The 20410-nt window shown below is 50.5% G+C and overlaps 1 protein-coding gene across 2 annotated transcripts in view; it reads right to left on the reverse strand.

Moving 5' to 3' along the window:
- The window catches only part of LOC144136443 (uncharacterized), a 38590-nt gene extending 18521 nt beyond the window's left edge, over nucleotides 1-20069 (reverse strand). The window contains exons 1-2 of one of the 2 annotated variants that reach the window (XM_077668774.1): nucleotides 19920-20069; nucleotides 16799-17419 (exon numbers count right to left, since the gene is read on the reverse strand). In XM_077668774.1, coding sequence (XP_077524900.1) covers nucleotides 16799-17246 — 448 coding nt within the window. In that variant the 5' untranslated portion in view covers nucleotides 17247-17419; nucleotides 19920-20069. Of the gene's footprint in view, nucleotides 1-16798; nucleotides 17420-19656; nucleotides 19831-19919 lie in introns of those variants that run through there. The other variant, XM_077668773.1, reaches the window with a different exon arrangement.
- Nucleotides 20070-20410: the final 341 nt, after the last annotated feature.

The following is a 20410-nucleotide window of genomic DNA, read 5'->3' on the forward strand; positions in this document are numbered from 1 at the left end:
TTTTTAAAGCGTCTGCATGCCCACATGTTCGCTATGTGTGCTCCGTATGTGCACAACTACTATTTATTTGCTGGCACTGAATCAGTAACCTGCGCTGCGAAGAGTGTAGATCGCGCTCATCCCCGACTTCAAGGACCAAAAGAAAAGAAAAAATTAAGGCGAGAATTCTTCCGTGGCGCGTCTGGAACATTACGAATGGAACCGGCTTCTTCGGTAATAAAATGTCAACTGAAAAGAAGGCCCGCGAGCACAACAGGAAGATGACGTAACCGATAGCTTCTCCATTTCAGTACGCAGTGCGCGGCAGTACGGCGCGAACTTAGTAGCTCTCAGACTGGACCGGTTTCACTTCACTCTCTCTCTCTCTCTCAAAGATAAGAAAAACCACTTCCTGAGATCTTTTCCCGCGCCATGGACGCACGGGTTTGACCACTGTCTCTGCTCCTGCCGCTGCGGTCTTCGGCGTTGAAGGCCTGCCAGGGGAGGGCGTTGTGCCCGCGGGAGGAATCAAGGCTACCGCATTCATGCCGTTACTTGGCAGTCTTCGTTTTTCACTGCTTTCTCTTTCACCTTCATTCTCCCTCTTCAAATGCAGGGTAGCAAACCGGAACATTCTTCTGGTTAACCACCCTGCATTTTATTCTCCATCTTCCTCCTTTCTCCCTCTGAATGCTGATGAATGGGTGGATGATCAGAGCGTTCCCCATAAGGCGAGGTGGTGTCCAGGACCACCAGACTCAGTGCTTTTCGACTGGCAATGGGTGGCATTGGGGCATAATCCTGTGGTATGCATTATACAGCGGTGCTTTGTGTAGGTGATGCGTTACGCAGACGGTTTGCAACAAATTCAAGGATAAAAAAAGCGGACATCGAAGACATGTCCACTGCAGGACATTGTACCCGCTCTCGATGTGTCGTCGTTATGTGCCGTGTGCAGCAGCAGAACCAATTTTGTTTCCTCTCTCAGCAACGTCATCAATTTACAGGGCAACGAGTGGCGGCGGCGCAGTTCCTGGAGGGTTGACTCAAGGATTGCTACAGCATCCATACACAGTCTGCATATTCCTCTATAGTTCTGTTCATCGATAAATGGCTACGATTTCCTTGTCAGGAGCCTCATTAATCGTGTCCGCTTACGTCCACAGGCTACGTTTAAGTCTCATGATTGGTGTAGCATGCCCTACAAAAGGTTCTACGAGGCTGGAGGACAGAATAAGAAAAAAGACACCCTGACATAGCAACAACAAGCCTCAGCGAAAAAGTAATGGCCACCTCTTCTTTTTTTTTTCCTGATGTCCGTCGAATAACGAATGGACAGGGGTAAAAAAAATAAACAGCACCTGGCACGCACACACGCTCGTCGTAAACTGGAATCGAGAACGTGTGTACACACGGTCGGTCGTCCTGGCAAGGAAAGATGTGTTTCTTTTAATCGGGTGCCCAGTAATGTCAAGGCTGGGGTCGCGGCGCATCCCCCTCCGTGGACTGGCGATGCGTGAAGTCATCCCGTTAATCCTGCCTCGCCGGCGATGCCCAGCTGCTGGACGTATATGCATAAACATTAAGAGACCCCTGGGCAACACTGGACCAGCGGTCATCCTTATCGTTCATGGCACTGTCCGCCAAGCAGTGCGCATTCTCAGTGGCTGCGCGCGCGTGTTCTGGTTTGTAACGGGCATGTTAGAGATCTTTTCCGCTAGGGGGCTGCGCGATTGAGGCCGCTTAGTCCTTGATGCAGCAATGCCGCCTCCCTGCGTACCTCGAGGAATCCCAAAAGCCCTCGTGCGAGGCTGGGGGATCTGCCTGTCTATAACGTGCGGCCCTCAGAACGCCGGACCACTGGGGATCAAGCTGTGTAGGCTCACGTCTTGGGCTCAGAATCTATGCAAGGTGCGTACCACATCATCGAAGAGAGCTGGAAAATGGTATGAGACACAAAAAAAAACAGGAAAAATTAAAAAGTGTAAATGTGATTTGAGGCCGAGGCTCCTAGTCCCGGCTAGCCCTTCTTTCACATATTTAATTTATTTTTTCAGCGTAGGCAGGAGATGAAAACAGCAACTAGAGCCAGACAGCAATAGTGAATTGAACACATCGCAAAGGTGCAGTAACTAACCAGGTGAAACAGCCGGTACAAATAGGCAGCAGACTCGGCTTCTTCAAGTGCGAGGATTCCAGGAGATACTATCTTGGAAGACTAACGACAAACTCGGAAAGTCACGTTTGCTGCGATCGCGCGTCTTACAAGGGTGGGTTTGCGCGCTCTGCAATAAGGGTGTAGTTGCGTGCTCTCTAAAATCCTTGTATAGGTGCGTTTACTTCGCGGATCACGGAGCAGATTTAATTGATAGGGAGCTGCACTTGCGTCTGAAGGAATGCAGCTCGTCGCGATGGGGCTTCGGGCTGTTAGCCGCCTCAATAGGAGGTTTTCGTGGAAACCTACTTAGCCTTGTCGTACAAGAGAAGCAGCTGAAGTGTGTCTGGATCCGGTGCATAGACTCGCGAGCGGATCTCGGTAACCGGAGCTCGGAAGGGTATCAAAATAGATTAAAAGCTTTTGGGCATGGCGACTCCATTTGAGCATTCAACTTGTTTGGATTGAATCTCTGCTACTGCTTGGCTATATCTCCACTAATGGCTTCTGCTTACATTTAAAAGCCTTTGCGACGAGCCGCGCGCAGCCGTTTGAAACTAGACTGGCTAAATGAACGCTGAAAATCGTTTTCAAGATAGCCTTCTGCACGTTTTACGGAAGATTCGCTGAGTGCGTGCTCTCCTTTTCTTGTTTTTCAAGCATGATCGCTTTTAAAGGTATACAATCTTCTGATTTGATGGCGTAACGACTCATTAAATTGTAAGTGAGTCAAAGATAGTATAATTGAGACCCTGAAAGCAGTGTTGATTCGAAATACGTACATATGAGTGTCACAAAATTCGGCGAATGTTTAAGAAGCTGGCGAAGCGCGAACGTAAACATGCTCGATTCCGCCTTAGAAACACGAGAACACCGGAGAAAAATCTGCTGATGACCGGCGGAGAGTCCGCAGCCTAGCGCGTGTTGAGTGATGTCCCCTTAACTTAGGCCGTATGCGGGAAACATACTGGAACTTTCTGGGGAACTCCTCACCGCCTGACAAATGGCGACACTCGCTCCGGAGGGAGGGTAAGAGAACGTTTGTACTGTCCATGTTACGTGTTTCCGCGCACCTGCCTTGAGGAGAAGTAACTGTAAGGCGCCCCAGTAAATAATGGGCTTTTAGCGCTGACTGCTAGCCCGTGCTGTATACTTTGAGTTCAAATAAGCCCTCCCGCAAGACTCCCGGAATTCACCACCACTGGAGTGATGGGACGGCAAAATAACAAATAAACAGAATTTTGAAAAAAAAAACGTGTTTTTTTTCCCAGCGACAGAAAACAGACAAGAAAAAACAATGAGCCGACGCTGAGGCAGCGATCAAATATCGAGCGTCAACACACAACATAGGTCGCCGGTTCAGATCCCTGCCGCGAGCTAGACTCTAACTTAACTCTGAGTACAATTACGGATGGCCCACAAATCTTACACGTACGTCGGGACTAAGTGGCCCGGCTTTGTTGCCTGCCAGACAAGGATATGTATACCGGATCGACATAATGCACTTCCGAGATGTGGTGCGCGGGCATCACGCTGCCGCCTGTTATTATTATTATATATCCCATTTTGCAACCCACAATGTCGTCGCAATGGAGGCTGCCATCTTGGATTCTATCCATAGAATCGGCATAACCAGGAGGCTCGAAACGCGACCAGTAGAGGTAACGCTCTCAAAAAAAGAAGAAGAAAACAGCCATTGTCTAGAGGGCCCGTAAACGAGTAGTCACCAGTTTCCAGTGTACATTGAAATTGCGATAGATGGCCGAGTGAAAAAATAAAAAAAAAACACGAAAGAAGTGAGCGTCACTTAGTATTATGTTTGTTATAAAATAATTCGTGCTTGAGCCACTGCATCAGGCTCACTTTTCAGTTGCTTAAGAAGGGCTAAACACTAAAAGTTGCGTTGTCTTGTTCTACATGACAATGCGGATGCACGGCTGCATGAGGTGGAAATTTTAGAACTATCTTTTTTTTAAACAGCTTCTATTTCATCGCTACCACCTGTATATGCCGCTAAGTGCCAAGCGTGGCGATGAAAGTGAAACAAAGTGCGGTTCGATGAGCAGACTCTCCTACATTGTAACGTGTGCAGACACCAGGTGAGAGTTCCTTATATTCTTTCACAATTTTTCTACTGCTTGCATCATCACCTTGTCATATCCAGCTGCCGACAGTCGCTCGCTCCGCGAGTGCAACTGACGGCAGATGAAATACGAACCTTCGAGGCTCGAAGGCTTGAAGCCAGTATCAGTTCTTAGCAACAAATCTGTGATCAAGCATCTTCTGAAGCTTTGGTGTAATTTGCTTATCAGACGTTTATAGAACATACGCTGATCGACTTGCCTTTCGGCTTCCTCTTAACCTTGGCGCTGTCAACTTTCGACAGCACTCTCTGGGATCTCGCAACTTCACTGGATTGCCTACAGGAGAGAGTGTAAACAGACTAGAAAACTGAAACTCCGTCGTGCGGAGACTGAAATGATGGCTCTCCGGGTGGCCACTTCTTGCTGCTTTCAGTTTAGCTCAGCGTGCGCCTTCATTGCCTCACCATCGCTGTGAGTGCTGACAGAGGTATTCACATTGATACTAAACTTGAACAAGTCCTTTCTGAAGCCACAGCACCAGGAAAGAAAGCACAAACGTCAACATTAATCCATGAAAAAGTAAGTTTGCTGTCAAAATTCGGGTGTATATGGTTATAAATAATCTGCATATTTTTGTGTTGAGTACCTTCCTAATGGTTCCAAAATGTCCGAAAAAAACGTGCTTTTTTTTCGTGCTTTCTTTCCAGCATTCAAATTTTTATGGAATTTTACATCTCTACACCCCTGATGCGCAGCCAGGGACCTGCGAGGGAGCAAACGCCAGTTTTCGGGATGGCCTCATCGCTGTCCTTCCTTCGTCGTCGGACTGTTGCAGAGCCGATAAAAAAAATGCATGAGTGAACTTAGTACTGTAATATTAGTGCGAAATCACTAATCCGGGGGTTCGGAGCCTTGCAGAATCGTGTAGTGTATGTTTGTGCACCAGGCTAGCCTAGCGCGAGTGCTCCGTCCCGCGGCAGTGCCCGCTAATCGTCGTCTCCTACGTTGCACAAATCCGTGCTTTCACACTGATTCGAATGTAGTAAACACTCTCTGTAGGTTTTTTCTCTCTCTGTATTGTAGCCTCAGTCAAGTATAGCCTCGCATCTGTTGAACTATTTGTAGAACACTTTGCACGTGTTCTAATGCGTTATTTGTAGTTCCTACGTGTCGTCTCTTTGCTACATAATGTTTGTTGTTCAGTGAACCTTTGACTCCGACCCATTCTCTGACTTGCGACCAAGGCACCAAACGACCACGCCCCTTTGTCACTTGTTAGTTGGATTCATGATTCATGCTGAGCTTGTCACGCTAAGTCGAGGGCATCTCCTGAGAGACCGGAACAAATACTCCCACACGTTTGCATGAGGCGCGTGCACTGATTAAGGAGGTGCTCCTCTTTCAGTTCTTGAAAGGAGTTCGTCATACCCAGGCCTCAAGGGGAGGTGGCTGGCTGACACCTACCACATGGTGTGGGCTTGCCAGCAGAACAAAGCCCTTTCCCCGAACCCCCACCCCGACCTGAGAGGGCTGGGAGGCGGCCCTGCTTGGCTGCTCGGACCTCCAGGCCCAGCGGGCCTTGGCATACAGGGGCCCGGACGGCGACTTACACCAATGGGGTCCCGGACTAAGGACTCCGCCTAGTATGTAAGGAGGCTTCCCACGAGGGGAAGCTCCCGAACACTTCTATGTATATACCTATATCGAATAAATGCTTTTCACCACTTCCCCCCACACGTTCTAAACGTGTGTTGTACGCACACCAGCCCAGCGTATGGTGACCATGAGGATGCTGAAGAAGCATGATTAATAACTTTTTAGTGCGGCCAATTTTTTCCGCTTAATTTTGGCACGCTACTCACAATAATCTGAAAATTCAAAAGCTTCTCTCCCATTGGATAATAATTTATGACTGAAGCTGTTAAAACATTCGCAACACTTCACTATGTAGCACTGCCAATAGGTGCTGAAAGGTAGCAGCGCCAGTTGTTGATTACAAAAGCAGAAAACAGGGAGCCAGGTATGATTGTGAAAACGCTCTCTTTGTCTGCTAATTGCGGAGCCACGATTTTCAACCTATGAAACGCGATAATGTTAGCCTGTGGCCTTCGTTAAATTCTGCGGCGCGGTGAAGCGAGGAGTCATGAACAAAAATTTGAAATATATGTCTATGCGGGATATGTCTATGCGACAGAAAATGTCTATGCGATCGCGCAAAAGGTGGACAACAAAAATGCCAGCTGACTAACCGGTGAAGAAACTCATAAATAATATTTTTTTCCGCCTATCCGTAACCCGCGAAATTTTGTCCATGACTGTACAAGGTTGTTGAAGGGTTAAAAACATGCAATATTTTGAAAATATTAGTTTTGAAACCTTCCTTTTTAGTAACAATTCTCCCGACAGACATCACAGGATGCAAAATACAGTGGAGCCCACTTATAACGGCCACAGATACAATGAACGCTCGTTTATTACTAACGTGTGCGGTGCCACCTTCAAAAAATATATTATGGCAATGACAATGCGTCTCAGATACAAAGAACAACTATGGCTTCACCCTTCGGTTGTAGGGAACGAGGAGGCGCCGTATAGACTCGTCCCCGAAGTTGAAAAACACGCGCTTCCAGCAAGCGCGTAGACCGAAGAGCGTCTCTCGGCTCCCGCGAGACCGCTCCAGAAAGAGCATGACGGCCGAAAGAAAAAACAATAAAAATGCGCCATTGAACCGTACGTAACCGTCGGGGAAACGAGCACCGATGACCTACAAGGGCAATAATTGTCTGCGTCTGCGCCGGTTGGGCCAAACTATCCAAAGTGGAAGCAAGAAGCGTGGTGTGGGCGAGAAAAGGGCAGCGTCGAAAGAGATGCTATACTGCGCATTATCGTGGATAAAGTAGCGATTTGAGAGCGTATAATGCCTTGCTGGCCCAGCTGTGGTATGCATAGCCAGTCGGTTCCACCTTTCGGGCACGTGCAGGCAGCACCAGATGGCAGGCAGCGCAGCTGATGCATTCCGTGCGCATGTGCGCTGCGCTACTTTAGTGGCTGAATGTGCCCAGGAACTATTGAAAACGCAGTCGAAAACACAAGTGATCAGACGCACGTAGATTCGTGGCAACGCGTCGCTGATGCATAGCTGACTGGATGTCGCCTCGGATGACCACGTCCGTGGGACGACATCATCGCAGAGCCGTGCTCTGACGGAGTTGTACATACGTAAAGTAAGAGCACTACCCTACCGCTAGGATTCTGATTAACGTGTCCGACCTGCCATCAGCTGCAGTGGACGCTTCAAGCACGATTAGTTACATCCCGTCCGTAGAGCAGATTTTTGGCCGGAACGGTTTCGGCGTGGAGAACATCACCGCCCAGTGGAGAGCCTGGAAAACGCAGCTGTAGGGTCTGCTTTGAAGAAACAGACATGCACGACACGTTTTTTTTTTTAATAAACGTTGCTTTTGCAGGACTTAATATTTGTGGTTGTAACACTTACTACGAACATCGGATATAACGAACGCAATCCACGGTACCGTCAGGTTCGTTACAATTTGGCTCGACTGTGTATGCACGTAACGGTGCACTCGGAGTGTCGCCTGCTTTCCGACAGACATGGCTTACCGCCTGTTGCCTAACATAGGGGCCAATACTGACACATATGCGGCCTGTTTAAATCTGAGTGTTTCACTACATGACATTACACACACAAAACATGATTTTCGCCGGTAGACGTTACACTTTTTTTCTAATGGCGTTCTCTGAGAAAGTAGGCCCTAGCGTGTGTTGATCCATTTGATCATAAAAAAAAAATAAGTACTTCTGCGTCCATCTGCTGCGGGAGCGCATATGTAAAACTTTATTTGCGGCATATTCACAATCGGATTATAACACTCATACGCATGGGTTGCAGAGCTGACGCGTCAGTAACAACAGAGGAGGCGGTGGCCAACGACACCAAGAAGAGGTTGAGGAGAATGCAAGACGCTAGAACAAACACCCAAATTATGTGGACACCGGGAAACACTGGTGCTGAGGAGGCCGCCTCGCAAGTGGCTTGACTCGACCACACATTCAGCGCTCTACACCTCAACTTCCTGTCGAACGCCGTAGATCAAACAATAGTGCATGGGCTAAATATCAAGTGACAGCTCACTCGTCCACAAGAGGTATTCTTAAACAAAGTAAAAGCAAATGCAGCGTACACCCCGAACGTACTCGACAAGTGGCTTCTAGTCAGACATGCCACACACATGCACAACCGATGCACACGCTATCAGGAACGCTGCCGAGCAGATCAACAACACCTTATATCGACTTGCACGGCTTCCTCACTAGGGAGACACAGGATTCAACACACATCACGTGACAACATGCCCATCCTGAAACACAAGGTACTATTGCAGCAACAGACAAGAAGCTGGTTCTGGAGCCGCACACTCATACTCCTTAATTCTCAAACAGCGGCAGAGTGCCGTCCTACCTTTGCAATAAAGGCTTTATTTATTCATTCTGCCAGTTCCTTCAGTGGGTCTGCCCTCAACTTCCCTCTTGTGCATTCGAGCGCTACCTGTCTGCTGTGAGCAACTTTTTTACCCACATCGCTTGCCACAAGGTCAACGGTGCCCACCATGCCCAACCGCTAGGGGTCGCCGGCGTTCCCGCGGAGGGCCTGGCAGTGATGAACGAGCACACCATGCGTACTGAGCGGTGACAGTGGAGGTAAACGTAAACTTGAAGAGATTAATGCAGTTTGAGGATTAGCTGCAGGCATTGAAAAGTGTCTGCGCTCTGTGTTAGCCGTCGCCACTTAATCCCGCAAGTGTTGAAGCCTATATGGAAGCTACTATCACCATACACCAGTGATACCAACCCCCCTCTCTAAGGGAAATTTTCCTGCGCAGCTTCAGTCAATATCTGAGCGCAATCGAAGAGCAGACGTTGCTGGTACTACACACACTGGATGCAGTCTCGTACGTATACACATGCGGTACCGTCCCTGACCGACGCATCACGGTTCACCGCGCACCTAATGCCGTTCTCAATCGTGGCGCGTTTGTTGCGCGCAAAGATTATGCTGCGCAAAAGGCGAACTCAGCTCGGCCGCATACATCAACGCCGAGGACTGGAGGGAAGCGGTCGGATTCAAAGCTAAAGGAGCTGGGGATTATGAAAAGTAGCGTTGTTTCGCCTGGCGCCGGCTTTTACGCGGAGCTACGCTCAGCAAACGGGCGCGTTGTTTGCTCGAGAATCCGATAGCGCACGCCTCGTTTGGCGCGAGACGGTTCTTTCGGGCGAAAGTGTGCAAGTTCAGTTAGCGCGAAGGACGCCGGGTCCAGCGCCGCGATGCATCCCGACGCGAAGGGAAATGAGATCCACCGCCCCGTGTCCTCTTCTCCACGCGAGGTCTGCCCATCGTGCCCGGCCGGTCGGTGTTGCGTGCATGGTGTTCGACCCACGTGGCGGGGGAAACGGCGAAAACATTAAACGCGCGGTTTTGACCCAATTACGACGCGTCACGTAATACCTTCTTCACGCCCTTGGCCAAGCTTCATACACCGCTCGCGCATCGTGTGGCGCGCAAATTGGTTGGCCGCGAGATCACCGTGACCGCGTACTTTGCGCTTTTTCTTTTTTCTCTTTCTTTTTCTTGTATGTACCGCTCGTGTGCAGCGGGAGAAAGTGTCGGTGCATGCGTAATCGCGAATTCCTGCGAAAGCAAGCGCTCATATATTGACGCTTTCATGGAGAACACAACGCCTGCCTGGTAATACCAGGGCACTGAATGTTCCGTAACAAGACGCCTATAGACTATAGTTACGTAGTGAGCACTCTGCAAAATGTGCAGCTGGAATGCAGAATGGCTGCTGAAAACAGGGCATTTTTGAGATGGATGCGGTGCTGGCATTGGTACTAAACTCTTACAGGCGCGACCAACAGAACAGAATATAAGTCGAGGCAATAAAATTAATAAAAATAATGGCCTCTCCCGCACCACTACTGTATTGCGGGTGTAATCCCAATAGTAATATAAAAGATGTCGCCCTGTGGCAATTGAAATTAACAGTTAGCCCGAAGCGAAGCGGTGACCTTGTTCTGTAGAGCATCCGCCTCGCATTCGGGAGGTGCTGGGTTCGATCCCCAGTACCGCCGGGTACCCACCGGTTTTCTAATGGGTACAAGATTTGCCCCGGCCTGGTGCTCGGCTCTTCTAAGGTTAAATGCTTGGGAAACGGCCTTTGGTCACCTCACCCTCCCTCGATGGAAAGTCTATCAGCGAGGGACCGAAATCCGCCTTGTGCGGTAAAGCCCCATCTCGGCCCTTTGTGCATGTTCAAGAACAACAGTGACGGGACTTGAAGGCGGGGGCTCCTTTCCCAAGCTATGCAACCCTGGGAAGCCGAGCACCAGTGTGGGCCATGGCTTGTACCCATTTGAGAAAACCGGTTGGTTAGTAGCCGACCGGCAGCGAGAGTCGAACCCGCCACCTCCCGAAGCATGCGTTCACGGCTTATTTCTGTGCCCTGCCAGTGTATGCCACTGCGATTTGTTAATGACTGCGCGCCCAGTGACCGGCGTTCTGCGCGAATTAATGTTTTCATTTTCCGGAGCAAGCTCATTCAACAGCATCAATGGAAGTTAACTGCCTACTATTAGGCCCAGCAGTTTTTCACTACTGCAGTGCAGGAATAGTTTGCCTAAAAGACATGAGACCTAAAGCGAACATTTCGGTAATTCGGTTAACAAAGTATGAATAATTTTGACACCTGCTGAAGGATAGTGCATAGACGACTATGAACGGTTGAAATGACTGCTGCTTCGGATATTTAGTTTCGTTCTGCAAAAAGCCCTGCAGGTTTGCATTGCGCCAGCAGGCGATACGTAGTTGCACCAATTGCCCAATGTCCTATAACCGTTCCAGAGAGCTCCCCTAACCGCTCTCAGAAGGATTGCGCGCTCGTTTATCGCCTGGTTTCAGTGCACCGCTTGCATTAAGCTGCCGTGCATATGTGTGGCGCAAAGTATAATGACGTGGCCGCGCTTGCGACGGCTTCGTTTCTAGCCCTTTTCGCGTTAGCAATCATGCGACATGTAGGCTAAACAGCCAGGCCTCTGTCGCAAGCATGGTAGACAATTTGCGAAATACAGCGATGGGTTCGTTCTTATTTACCGCGGCGGCGCCAGCTCAGAGTAGACTGTCTCGCGGAAATTCGCATCGCAATACCTCGTGACAAAAATAAAAAAAATTAAAGAGCGACACGTTGGAGATTTTGAAGGAAACAGAAAACGCTCAGCGCAGCACTCCGCCGTGTCCGCGAATGCTCTGCCTACAAATTTACTCTATTTTCCACTGTCTGGAGGCCAAATTCATATCGGGAAAACGGACCCCAGGAATCTATGAATTTATATTACAGAAAGAGCTTCTGCATATATGGGAATTAACCTACTACGCTATCGCGTTGTACCCTTAAGGCGGAGTTTAAGTGTCCCCCTCCTATTTTTTGTTCCTAGTAGGCCGAACCAACGGCCTGTCTCCTTTTCTGTATCGAAAAGCCAAGACGCGAAAGAAAGCATCGCACAGCACACGGGCGCCATAGCGTTTTGCCTCCATAAAATCGCAGCCGCCGCGGTCGGGTTCGAACCCGGGAACTCCGAATCAGTAGCCGAGCGCCTAACCACTGAGCCACCACGGCGGGTCCCCAGGTGGTCTAAATTATTCCGGAGCCCTCCACTACGGCACCTCTTTCTTCCTTTCTTCTTTCACTCCCTCCCTTATCCCTTCCTATACGGCGTGGTTCAGGTGTCCAACGATATATGAGACAGATACCGCGCCATTTCCTTTCCCCCCAAAAAAACAATTATTATTATTCTTATTAAGAAAGCATCGTCCTACCATTCATCATCTGCTCCGCATCTTGTTGCGGCATAATGACAATGATAATTAGCAAGGGTAAAAAAAAAGATTTGTGCTCTACTTCTCAGTAGCACCTGTTTGGAAGCCGGCAGTTAGAACCAACACATTATCGAAAGAGCGTTATTAGTGGGCGGCCTGTAAAACGATACGACCCACCCGCAAACATCGTGCAGGCGCGCATCCGCTTTCTGCCGCCGCGGGTGCGTTGCGCTTCCCTGTGCCAAGAAGAGTCAGTGAATGAATGTGCAGGCATGAAGGAGAGTTGTTTGAGAGTTTTACAGCGATAACTGTTAGGCGCCCTTCACTGGCTTTCTCGTCGCCGTCGGCGTAACGGAGGGTGCGTTAATGCCACGATCACGTGACCTTAATGGGACGGTAAACCTGGCTCGCGTAAGTCTGCGGGTGGCTCTGTTTGGAACAGCCGCCTGCCAGTGCAGGGGTGCATCACTTGACCACTGCACCAGTGCGCCAGGAATATATCCCCAAAACTAAACGTCTAAACGGCCATCGCTGAACATCGCGTTACACAGTCGTAACCGTCTTGTGAGTTTTTTTCCCCACTAGTGAACCGGCCAGAGGAAACGAATAAGCTTGCCCTCTTCATGAATTTCGCACAGGGAATAAATTTCTTTTAATAAACAGCCGAGAAAGAAAGAGGGAGGAAACAAACCAAAGAAAGGAAATTACGTATGCTCTGTATGGAGGCCTAACACGTGCCACGAATTTTTGGCCGTAAACTTTCGCTTGTGAGATCAACCACTGTAATTTGTCCTTGCCGTTGTGCTTCGCGTTTATGTTGGCAGTATGCTACTCTCTTCAGCGAGACCTGTCTACTTGGGCGCAGGGACTCTTTACGTTATACGTATTTGCTAGCGACTCTTAATCGCTCAGATGCGCGAGGAGAATAGGCCAGACAAAGACAGCCGCTTTGTAGATTCAGTGAAATGCATTTCTCTTCCGGTCATCACGCAAAGCAGCACTGCACAACCGCCGCTGTAAGTCAACCGTCCCATAAATGCCTGCAGGAGCATCAGGACAGACAACAACTCCTGTTATTATTCTAAATAATTCCCATCGAGGCTCGAAGGAATATTATGGTTCATGTGAGTATGCCAACTCTACTGTTATTCAGCTGCGGTCGCGACGGGCACATAGATGTTCTAAACGCGGCATGAATATGAAGTGCGGAGAGATGGTGTGACATTGTGGGTGTTATGTGCCTTAAATGGTTTAATTTGCCCTAGAATTAGCCCTGGTGCGCACTGCGAGGTCAGCCTGTGCTCTTGGGACAGTTTTAAAGCCTTCAATTGCTTCACAATTCTCGAAATGCTGCAGTCGGCAGCGAAGCGAACTATACGGAGGTTGCCTGCGCAACAGCGCAAAGCGGATGAGACGTTGCAATTACGCGAACGCCGAAACAATTACTTGCGCTTTTGTTTGTCTCACGTTCAGCGAACAATCTCGACACGGACGCCCTTGTTGGTGCTCCAAGACTGACTCATTTACAAAGAGATTTCGCTTCCAAGCGATGCAGAGTGTAGTCGGAAGGCTTTAATCCCTAATGGCGATAAACATCTTCGTTCAAGCGTGGATAAACTGCGCGGAAGTGCAGTGCGGAAAACAGTATCTTCTCACCGCAACAAGCCGCTGCGTCTTCAAGGCTTATGCGGGGAAAAAAAATAGAGTACAGATACACACGTGAAACAGCGTGTTCAATTGCTTCGGAAATGCGCTCACACGAATGTGCCTATAGGAGCCCACGCATTATATCGAGGCTATTTTTGTCTAATACTTTTCCTCCTTCTTGATAAGCTCAGCTGGATAACATGCATAACCCATGCATATAGTATCTATCTACTATCTACACGGCAATGTATCGAGTGTGCGCTATACGTGTGCTGTCTGTAAAGCGGTTTGAAGGTTATCGCAGTCGTTTCAGCTGAACAGGCTCAAAAAACTTTTGCTTGCACGACAGTCGGTTTATGTATAACAAAAATGGCGGTGCCGGATAAAGGAACCAATCTGCTCGATATGCTTATGTATTCCTTCCAACTTTCTTGCGAAAATAAACTGCGTCAGGTAAGGAGGGTAGCTAAGGAGGGTAAGCCTAAAGTGATGACCTTCAAATCGCGTCAAACTGTGCCCCTATACACACTGTAGCTTATAAGGGATGGGTGGTTTTTACTGTCGTCCAGGTGAGCCTGTACCTGGTGTACCTGGACTGTTACTCAGATGAGCTGTGCAGCTCGAACACAAAATACGATTCGTGAACGCGTGGCATGCAGTCTTTGAAGTCCACCCCTGCTTTGTTTAAAAATCCTCTCTAGCACCCGCCGCGGTGGCTCAGTGGTTAGGACGCTCGGCTACTGATCCGGAGTTCCCGGACTCGAACCCGACCGCGGCGGCTGCGTTTTTATGGAGGCAAAACGCTAAGGCGCCCGTATGCTCTGCGACGTCAATGCACGTTAAAGATCCCCAGGTGGTCGAAATTATTCCGGAGCCCTCCACTACGGCACCTCTTTCTTCCTTTCTTCTTTCACTCCCTCCTTTATCCCTTCCCTTACGGCGCAGTTCACGTGTCCGCCGATATATGAGTCAGATACTGCGCCATTTCCTTTCCCCCAAAACCAATTATTATTATTGTTATTAGCACGAGGAGTCGACCAACTCATTCGTCCGAGTGCGTTCGGTTTATCCCATCGTCCAACCGAACGTTCCCGCGCGTCGGTCGGAGTCTGGTTAACTGCAAGGCAAATCGTGGCCCTCCGTGTAACTGCGTTGGAACGCGATCCTCTACCGCACAGTGCCGCCTTGTTCCTGTTCTCGTATAACGTGACGGGATCAGCGTAGGCGCACGTGAACCGGTCCAGTGGGGGGTCGACGGGGGTCTTCGGCGAGCGTGGGTATATATATGTATACATCCATACACGCATGACATGCATGAAAGGGCGTCTTTATCCCGCGTACAGTTTCGCTTTTCCTGCTTCCTCGATATGCCGCAGTATGTATGTATACGCTCGCAGTTTCCGCCGTCTTGTAAGGCTCACAATCGAAACCCGCCGACCGGCGCCGGGAGCGACAGTAGCGACATAATAACAAGGTGAGTGACGGGAATAGCTGTAATAACACAGCCTGGAGCGCACGCTATGCGCCGGTGTTTTAGGGAACTCGCGAGGCTTTGGACAGCACGCGATCGCGCGCTTCGTCGGCTAAGCAACACGCCGACTATTTTTCTTTCCTGTGCTGCTATTTTTCTTGAGAGTCAATCACACCTCTGCTTTGGCGAACAAGGCTGCACGCAGTGCATTACCGCGTGGTGTAACTTATCAGCTTTCTATCTGTGTTTGGTGTCGCACTGGCTGAAACAAAATCAATAGGACGCGCAGCGGTAGATGTGAGAGGTTGCAAACCTTTGGCCTTGACTGTAACTGTAGGCAGCGCGGAGCGCGTGATATCAGTAAGGTACATCTAGGAGAAACAAGAATCGTTCTGTGAAGTATGATTGGCCGTTAAACACGGCGTACCGTTGCACACAGAGATTTAAAAGGCAACACTAAATGGACACAAAAACCAGACCACATGTGTGGGATGGGACCCGAAACTTAAAGGTCATCGAAATGGTTGAAATAGGACTAGAGGCCACAGCGAGCTACGGCAGGGTCCTTAAGTGGTTACCTTAAGGGGGCAGAAAAGGAGTGGTGTGAATTAGAGAACAAAACGCGTATTTGTGATATTCCTATATCTGAAATGTACATACAAGAGAAAATGAACTTGGAGCAGGGCTTGTAATGCGCGGAGCAGATAACTAGTGGTCTGTCAGGGCAACAGAGTGAGTGCAATAGGAAGAAAACGACTTAGAGAGGTAGGCAGAGAGGTAGGTGAGGAAATGACACTAGGGAATTTGCTCGGATGAGCAGTCACGGCTGGCTATAATGCCAGTGCGGAGTGGAGAGCACTCGAATAAACCTGACTGGTGATGACGAAGGCAAGACGTGACTGGAGCTTAAAAAGCCAATTGCACGCGGAAAACAGAAAGCGCTGTACAGCCGCCTAATCGCTGAGCCAGAAGTGCGAAGACCCTTGATTGGCGAATCCCTGTTTGAAATCGTGGACAAAAGCTGTAGTGTCCATTTGACATCGTATGGTTTCCGGAAGCTACCGCTTCACCACGCAGTCTAGCCGTACTTTTCACCAGTTTTAGACCTCCAGCATGATATCAAACGCATTGCACTAACGCGCAGAATACGTTTGAATGCGTCAGATAGCCACGTACTTCTGGAAGCCTTTTGCCGAAATATACATATATACCGCTGCATAGTACAGACCCCCATGGGTACATGTTTCACGCGAACGGTCCACGGAGAGAACTGCAAACCCACTATGCTGGATCTCAACTCGCTCATAGAACGAGCACCAATCGCAGGGTCAGTACTTTATCGTTATCCTATTCACCGCTGCCGTTAGCGCTACCGTCACCTCTCTTCAGGCGCTACCTACGGCGTGTACCACACGCACGCAGACTTTGCATAGCGTATAGTTAAGCGCTACCGCACCGCCTCCACCGTAAGCGAGCCTGCAAAGAACTGCGCATGCGCGTGCTGCACGCGCGCAGCCGCCGCGCGCCGCAAGCTGTAACGGTAGTAACGCTCCAACGTAATCGGCTCTTACCTGTGTAACCTCGGTGCGGCCCAAGGGAGCCACGGCATCGTCGTCGCTGGTCCGGCCGTGGCGGCGACCCGTCGCCTGCCGAAGGCACACAGCAGCAACGGCCATCCAAGCGCAACGCGTCGCTCGCCGTCGGCTGGCGGCGGGACGGGAATTGGCGCCGACCGTCGCGGCGTCCCGCGCTCATCGGCGGCCGATCGCGGTCTCGTCCCATATTCCACTCTCGCGGCGGCTTCTTCTCTGCAACCGGCGCACGGCCAGCCGCCGCCCGGGGCGCGCACCGGTCGTCCTCCCAGCTGGCCGGGCAGCCACTAGCGACGACGGACGGAAGCAGCAGCAGCACCTTGCCGGCGGCGACAGCGCATCCGCATCGTCCACCACTGCCGCAGCCGGAGCACGCCAGCGTCCGACAAAGCTGCCGCTGCCTGCTCCCAGGCGCCGCGATAATCATTTTTCCCCCCGCCACCACCACCGCAGCCGCTGGCTGCGGGCAGTTCACTGAGAAACGGAGGGAAAGGGCCGCAGAAATAAGGGCCGCCCCGCGAGAATCTTTTTCCCCCGGAGCATCGACGTGACTTCCACCGGTCCGGGTCGTCCGCCGCCGCTCTGCTGCTGCTCCTCTTCCTGCGGCCGAGGGGGAAGAGGGAGGAGAGGAGAGATTCGCGTTCGTCCGGCCTACCACTCGCCATGCAGCACGCACACACGTGTAAATCGCCACTGGTGGACTGCACTCTTTTTGGCGCCGACGTCGGGGCTGGACGGTAAAGGCAATGCGTGCCTTCTTCGTCCAGTCATGTCCAGTTCTGATTCCGCAGTGTCGTCGCTGTCATCGCTGGAGCGTCGTCATCGTCCTTGGTGCGTGCGCCAGTCGCGATTCGATTCGCGGGAGAGGCATTCTGATAGCATGGTGGAGCAACGCTAGCGCCTCGGCCGATAGCACGCCGGGAACGCAAGCGCGACAGCCACCGAAGAGACGCTGTCTGAATCGTAAGCACCGGTGAAAGTGAAGCCGGGGCACTGGGGCGCTCTTGCAATGGCAACGATGCGATTTGTCGCAAGGCGAGGACAACGAGCCCGCTTCGGTTGGCCGTGTGCCGTGATCAGCTGCAGATGGCGTGCAACACTGCAGGCCTGGTGCCGAAGCTTTTAGTGCGCTTTGGGGCTTAAGATAGACTAGTGGCTGGCAGGCACCCATGCTCTGGCTAATCCCGATGGGCGATAAGACCTCAGCAAAGACACCCCCCAGTCAGGAAGGGATCTCATGTGAGGACAGGTATGTGAGTAAGGAGACTGGAACTAATAGAGTGGCAATGCATACGTACAGTCTTGGTCAAAAGTCTTAAGGCCAAAGGCATTTCGCTTCAGGCGCATAACAGAGCTATTAAAGCACTATTACAGACCAAATGACCTTGAAATGTAACAGAAAAATTTTTCTTGTGGTAGGGAAGCTTCCAGTTCGAATGTTCCTCAAGGAACATTCCTTTCGCTGCTGCTGGACACTGTGGCCTTAAGACTTTTGACCAAGACTGCACGTGCTCTTTGCCTAGGCTTTGCACTGCAGACTCAGTCCGACATTATCCGTATGATCGCGACTGCTCCATCCAGGGCACCTTTATTCCGGCTGAGGTACTTTCTACAACACTAACTATTCTGGGACCCTAGTGCGTTGGATTTCCAACAATTTCTACCTCCTGGACTGTTACTTTCTTTCATCATACGAAATTAAAAAAAAAAGAACTCGTTGCATTCAAGTAAAAGTTTGGAATCTCCTCCCTTCTAGGAGCACAGCACCTTTCAATACAGTCCTCAAGATAAGCCATACATACACTTTCGCTAATGGCTCAGTAGTCTCTACATGTGGTCGTAGAACAACGGGAAATCAGAACAAAAAATCCTGACGACGGAGAGTCAAACCACGCTGTCGGCCTCCACAAGCCAGCCAAACCCTCTTAAAGCCGTTTTTTCCTTTCCTTTTTCTTATTCCGAACACCCCAAAGTCGGCCCCACGTGGGCGCTGAGGCCAGGCTGGCCCTGGTCAATGAAGCGCGGGAAACGCTGTCACGCGAGGGCCGGCTATCTCCCTCTTGATTTTTGTGACTAGGTTTCAAAATTGTCACGTGACGCTCCCTCCTGGGATTTTACTTCCATGTCGCAGAAGAACGACGGCGGCCGATGGCGGCACCAACAGCGCAATGTGTTGACACTTTCCCTGGACGCGAGACGCAAATCTTTTAACTTTCCTTCATCTTAAAAAACATCCAGATGACCGGTGTCGTGAGCTCCGGTCTTTTAGATGCTGGGCCCAGCTGGTGTCTACAAGCGCCTTAATTCTTTTAAGGGCGTCTGCAAAGACTATAGTGCACCGGAAGCGGTAGTGCGTGCCCGTTGGCGGCGAGTCTAGAGCACGGGAAATACGTACGGACTCATTGACGTTGCTTTTATCTGAAGTCAAAACTTAAAAAAAAAGTGGTTAAACCCGCATTAAACAAAGTGAACATGCAAGTAGGCACAATGCACTCCATTTTATACAGGCCAATGCACTAGTCATAAATATTCTTCCGTGTTTTTCTTTGAGGTAACCGCACGAACATCATTAAGTGCAACTCGATGGACCCGTTTATTGCGCTTTCAAGTAATCTGCAAGCATTAAGAAAAGTGAATAGTTAGCAGAAGAGTGTAATTATCCGCGTGCCATCAACTCTCCTGCCTGCATACGCAAATAAGCGGGTGCTTTATGAAGAAGATTCAGATTACAGATCGGCCTGATTAATGCAGATATGGCACGCTTTTAGGTATCAGGAATGGGAAGACGCTAAAAGAGAGAACAGGCTTAGTGAGGATGGGAACGAAGATGATCTCACGGACAAGCACGAAGCGGAAGCCCTGCAGACGACCACACAAGCGTTCCATTGCTCTGCAAAGCGCCACAGCACACGCTCCTGAAAACGCGAGCTTCCAACTGACAGGGCCTTGGCGAGCAACAACAGCAGAGCCGCTTGAAGCGGCTGCATACAGGCGAAGAACGACGCCACTGCCGGGCAATTGCTAGTGAGCCTTACCGCACCAGTCGCCGCAAGAGCGATAATAACGCGGCGAAGAGGAGTGGCTCAGCACGCCGACTCACCTCCGAAGCCTCCCCGCCCGGCGATCACTTTCCAATCAGATCGAGCCTGTCGAGCTAGCCGCGCAGTGCGCGCGGTAGTTGACAGCGTAGGCGCTTTTTCGCCGCCTCGGCTTGGCGCCCGCTTGGCTCGTTGCTGTCTGCTGCGGTTCTTTTGTTGTCAAGGGAAACGGCACTGCGGCGGCAGCGACGACGCCTGTCAAGGAAACGAGATTATACCGCACTTAGGAACAAAAGCGCCAGCGGACCGCCGTGGTGGTGTGCCGCGTTTTTCGTGTAGTTTCGTGCTTTACTTTTATTTTTGCTTTTCTGTCTATCCGCACTTGGTTCGTTTCGCTGGACGCGGTTAGGTGTGAGTGCGCGTGGGCAATTGCAGGCTGCGCGGACGTCGCGTTCCCCCGGCCACCGCCGGTGGCAGTTCTGGACCACTGCCGACGAGAGCGCCAAGCGAAAACCGGGCGGCCGGAAGCACGTAGAAAACACGGAACGCGCCG

Source organism: Amblyomma americanum, chromosome 6, assembly GCF_052857255.1.
Source record: "Amblyomma americanum isolate KBUSLIRL-KWMA chromosome 6, ASM5285725v1, whole genome shotgun sequence".
Lineage (NCBI taxonomy): Eukaryota > Metazoa > Arthropoda > Arachnida > Ixodida > Ixodidae > Amblyomma > Amblyomma americanum.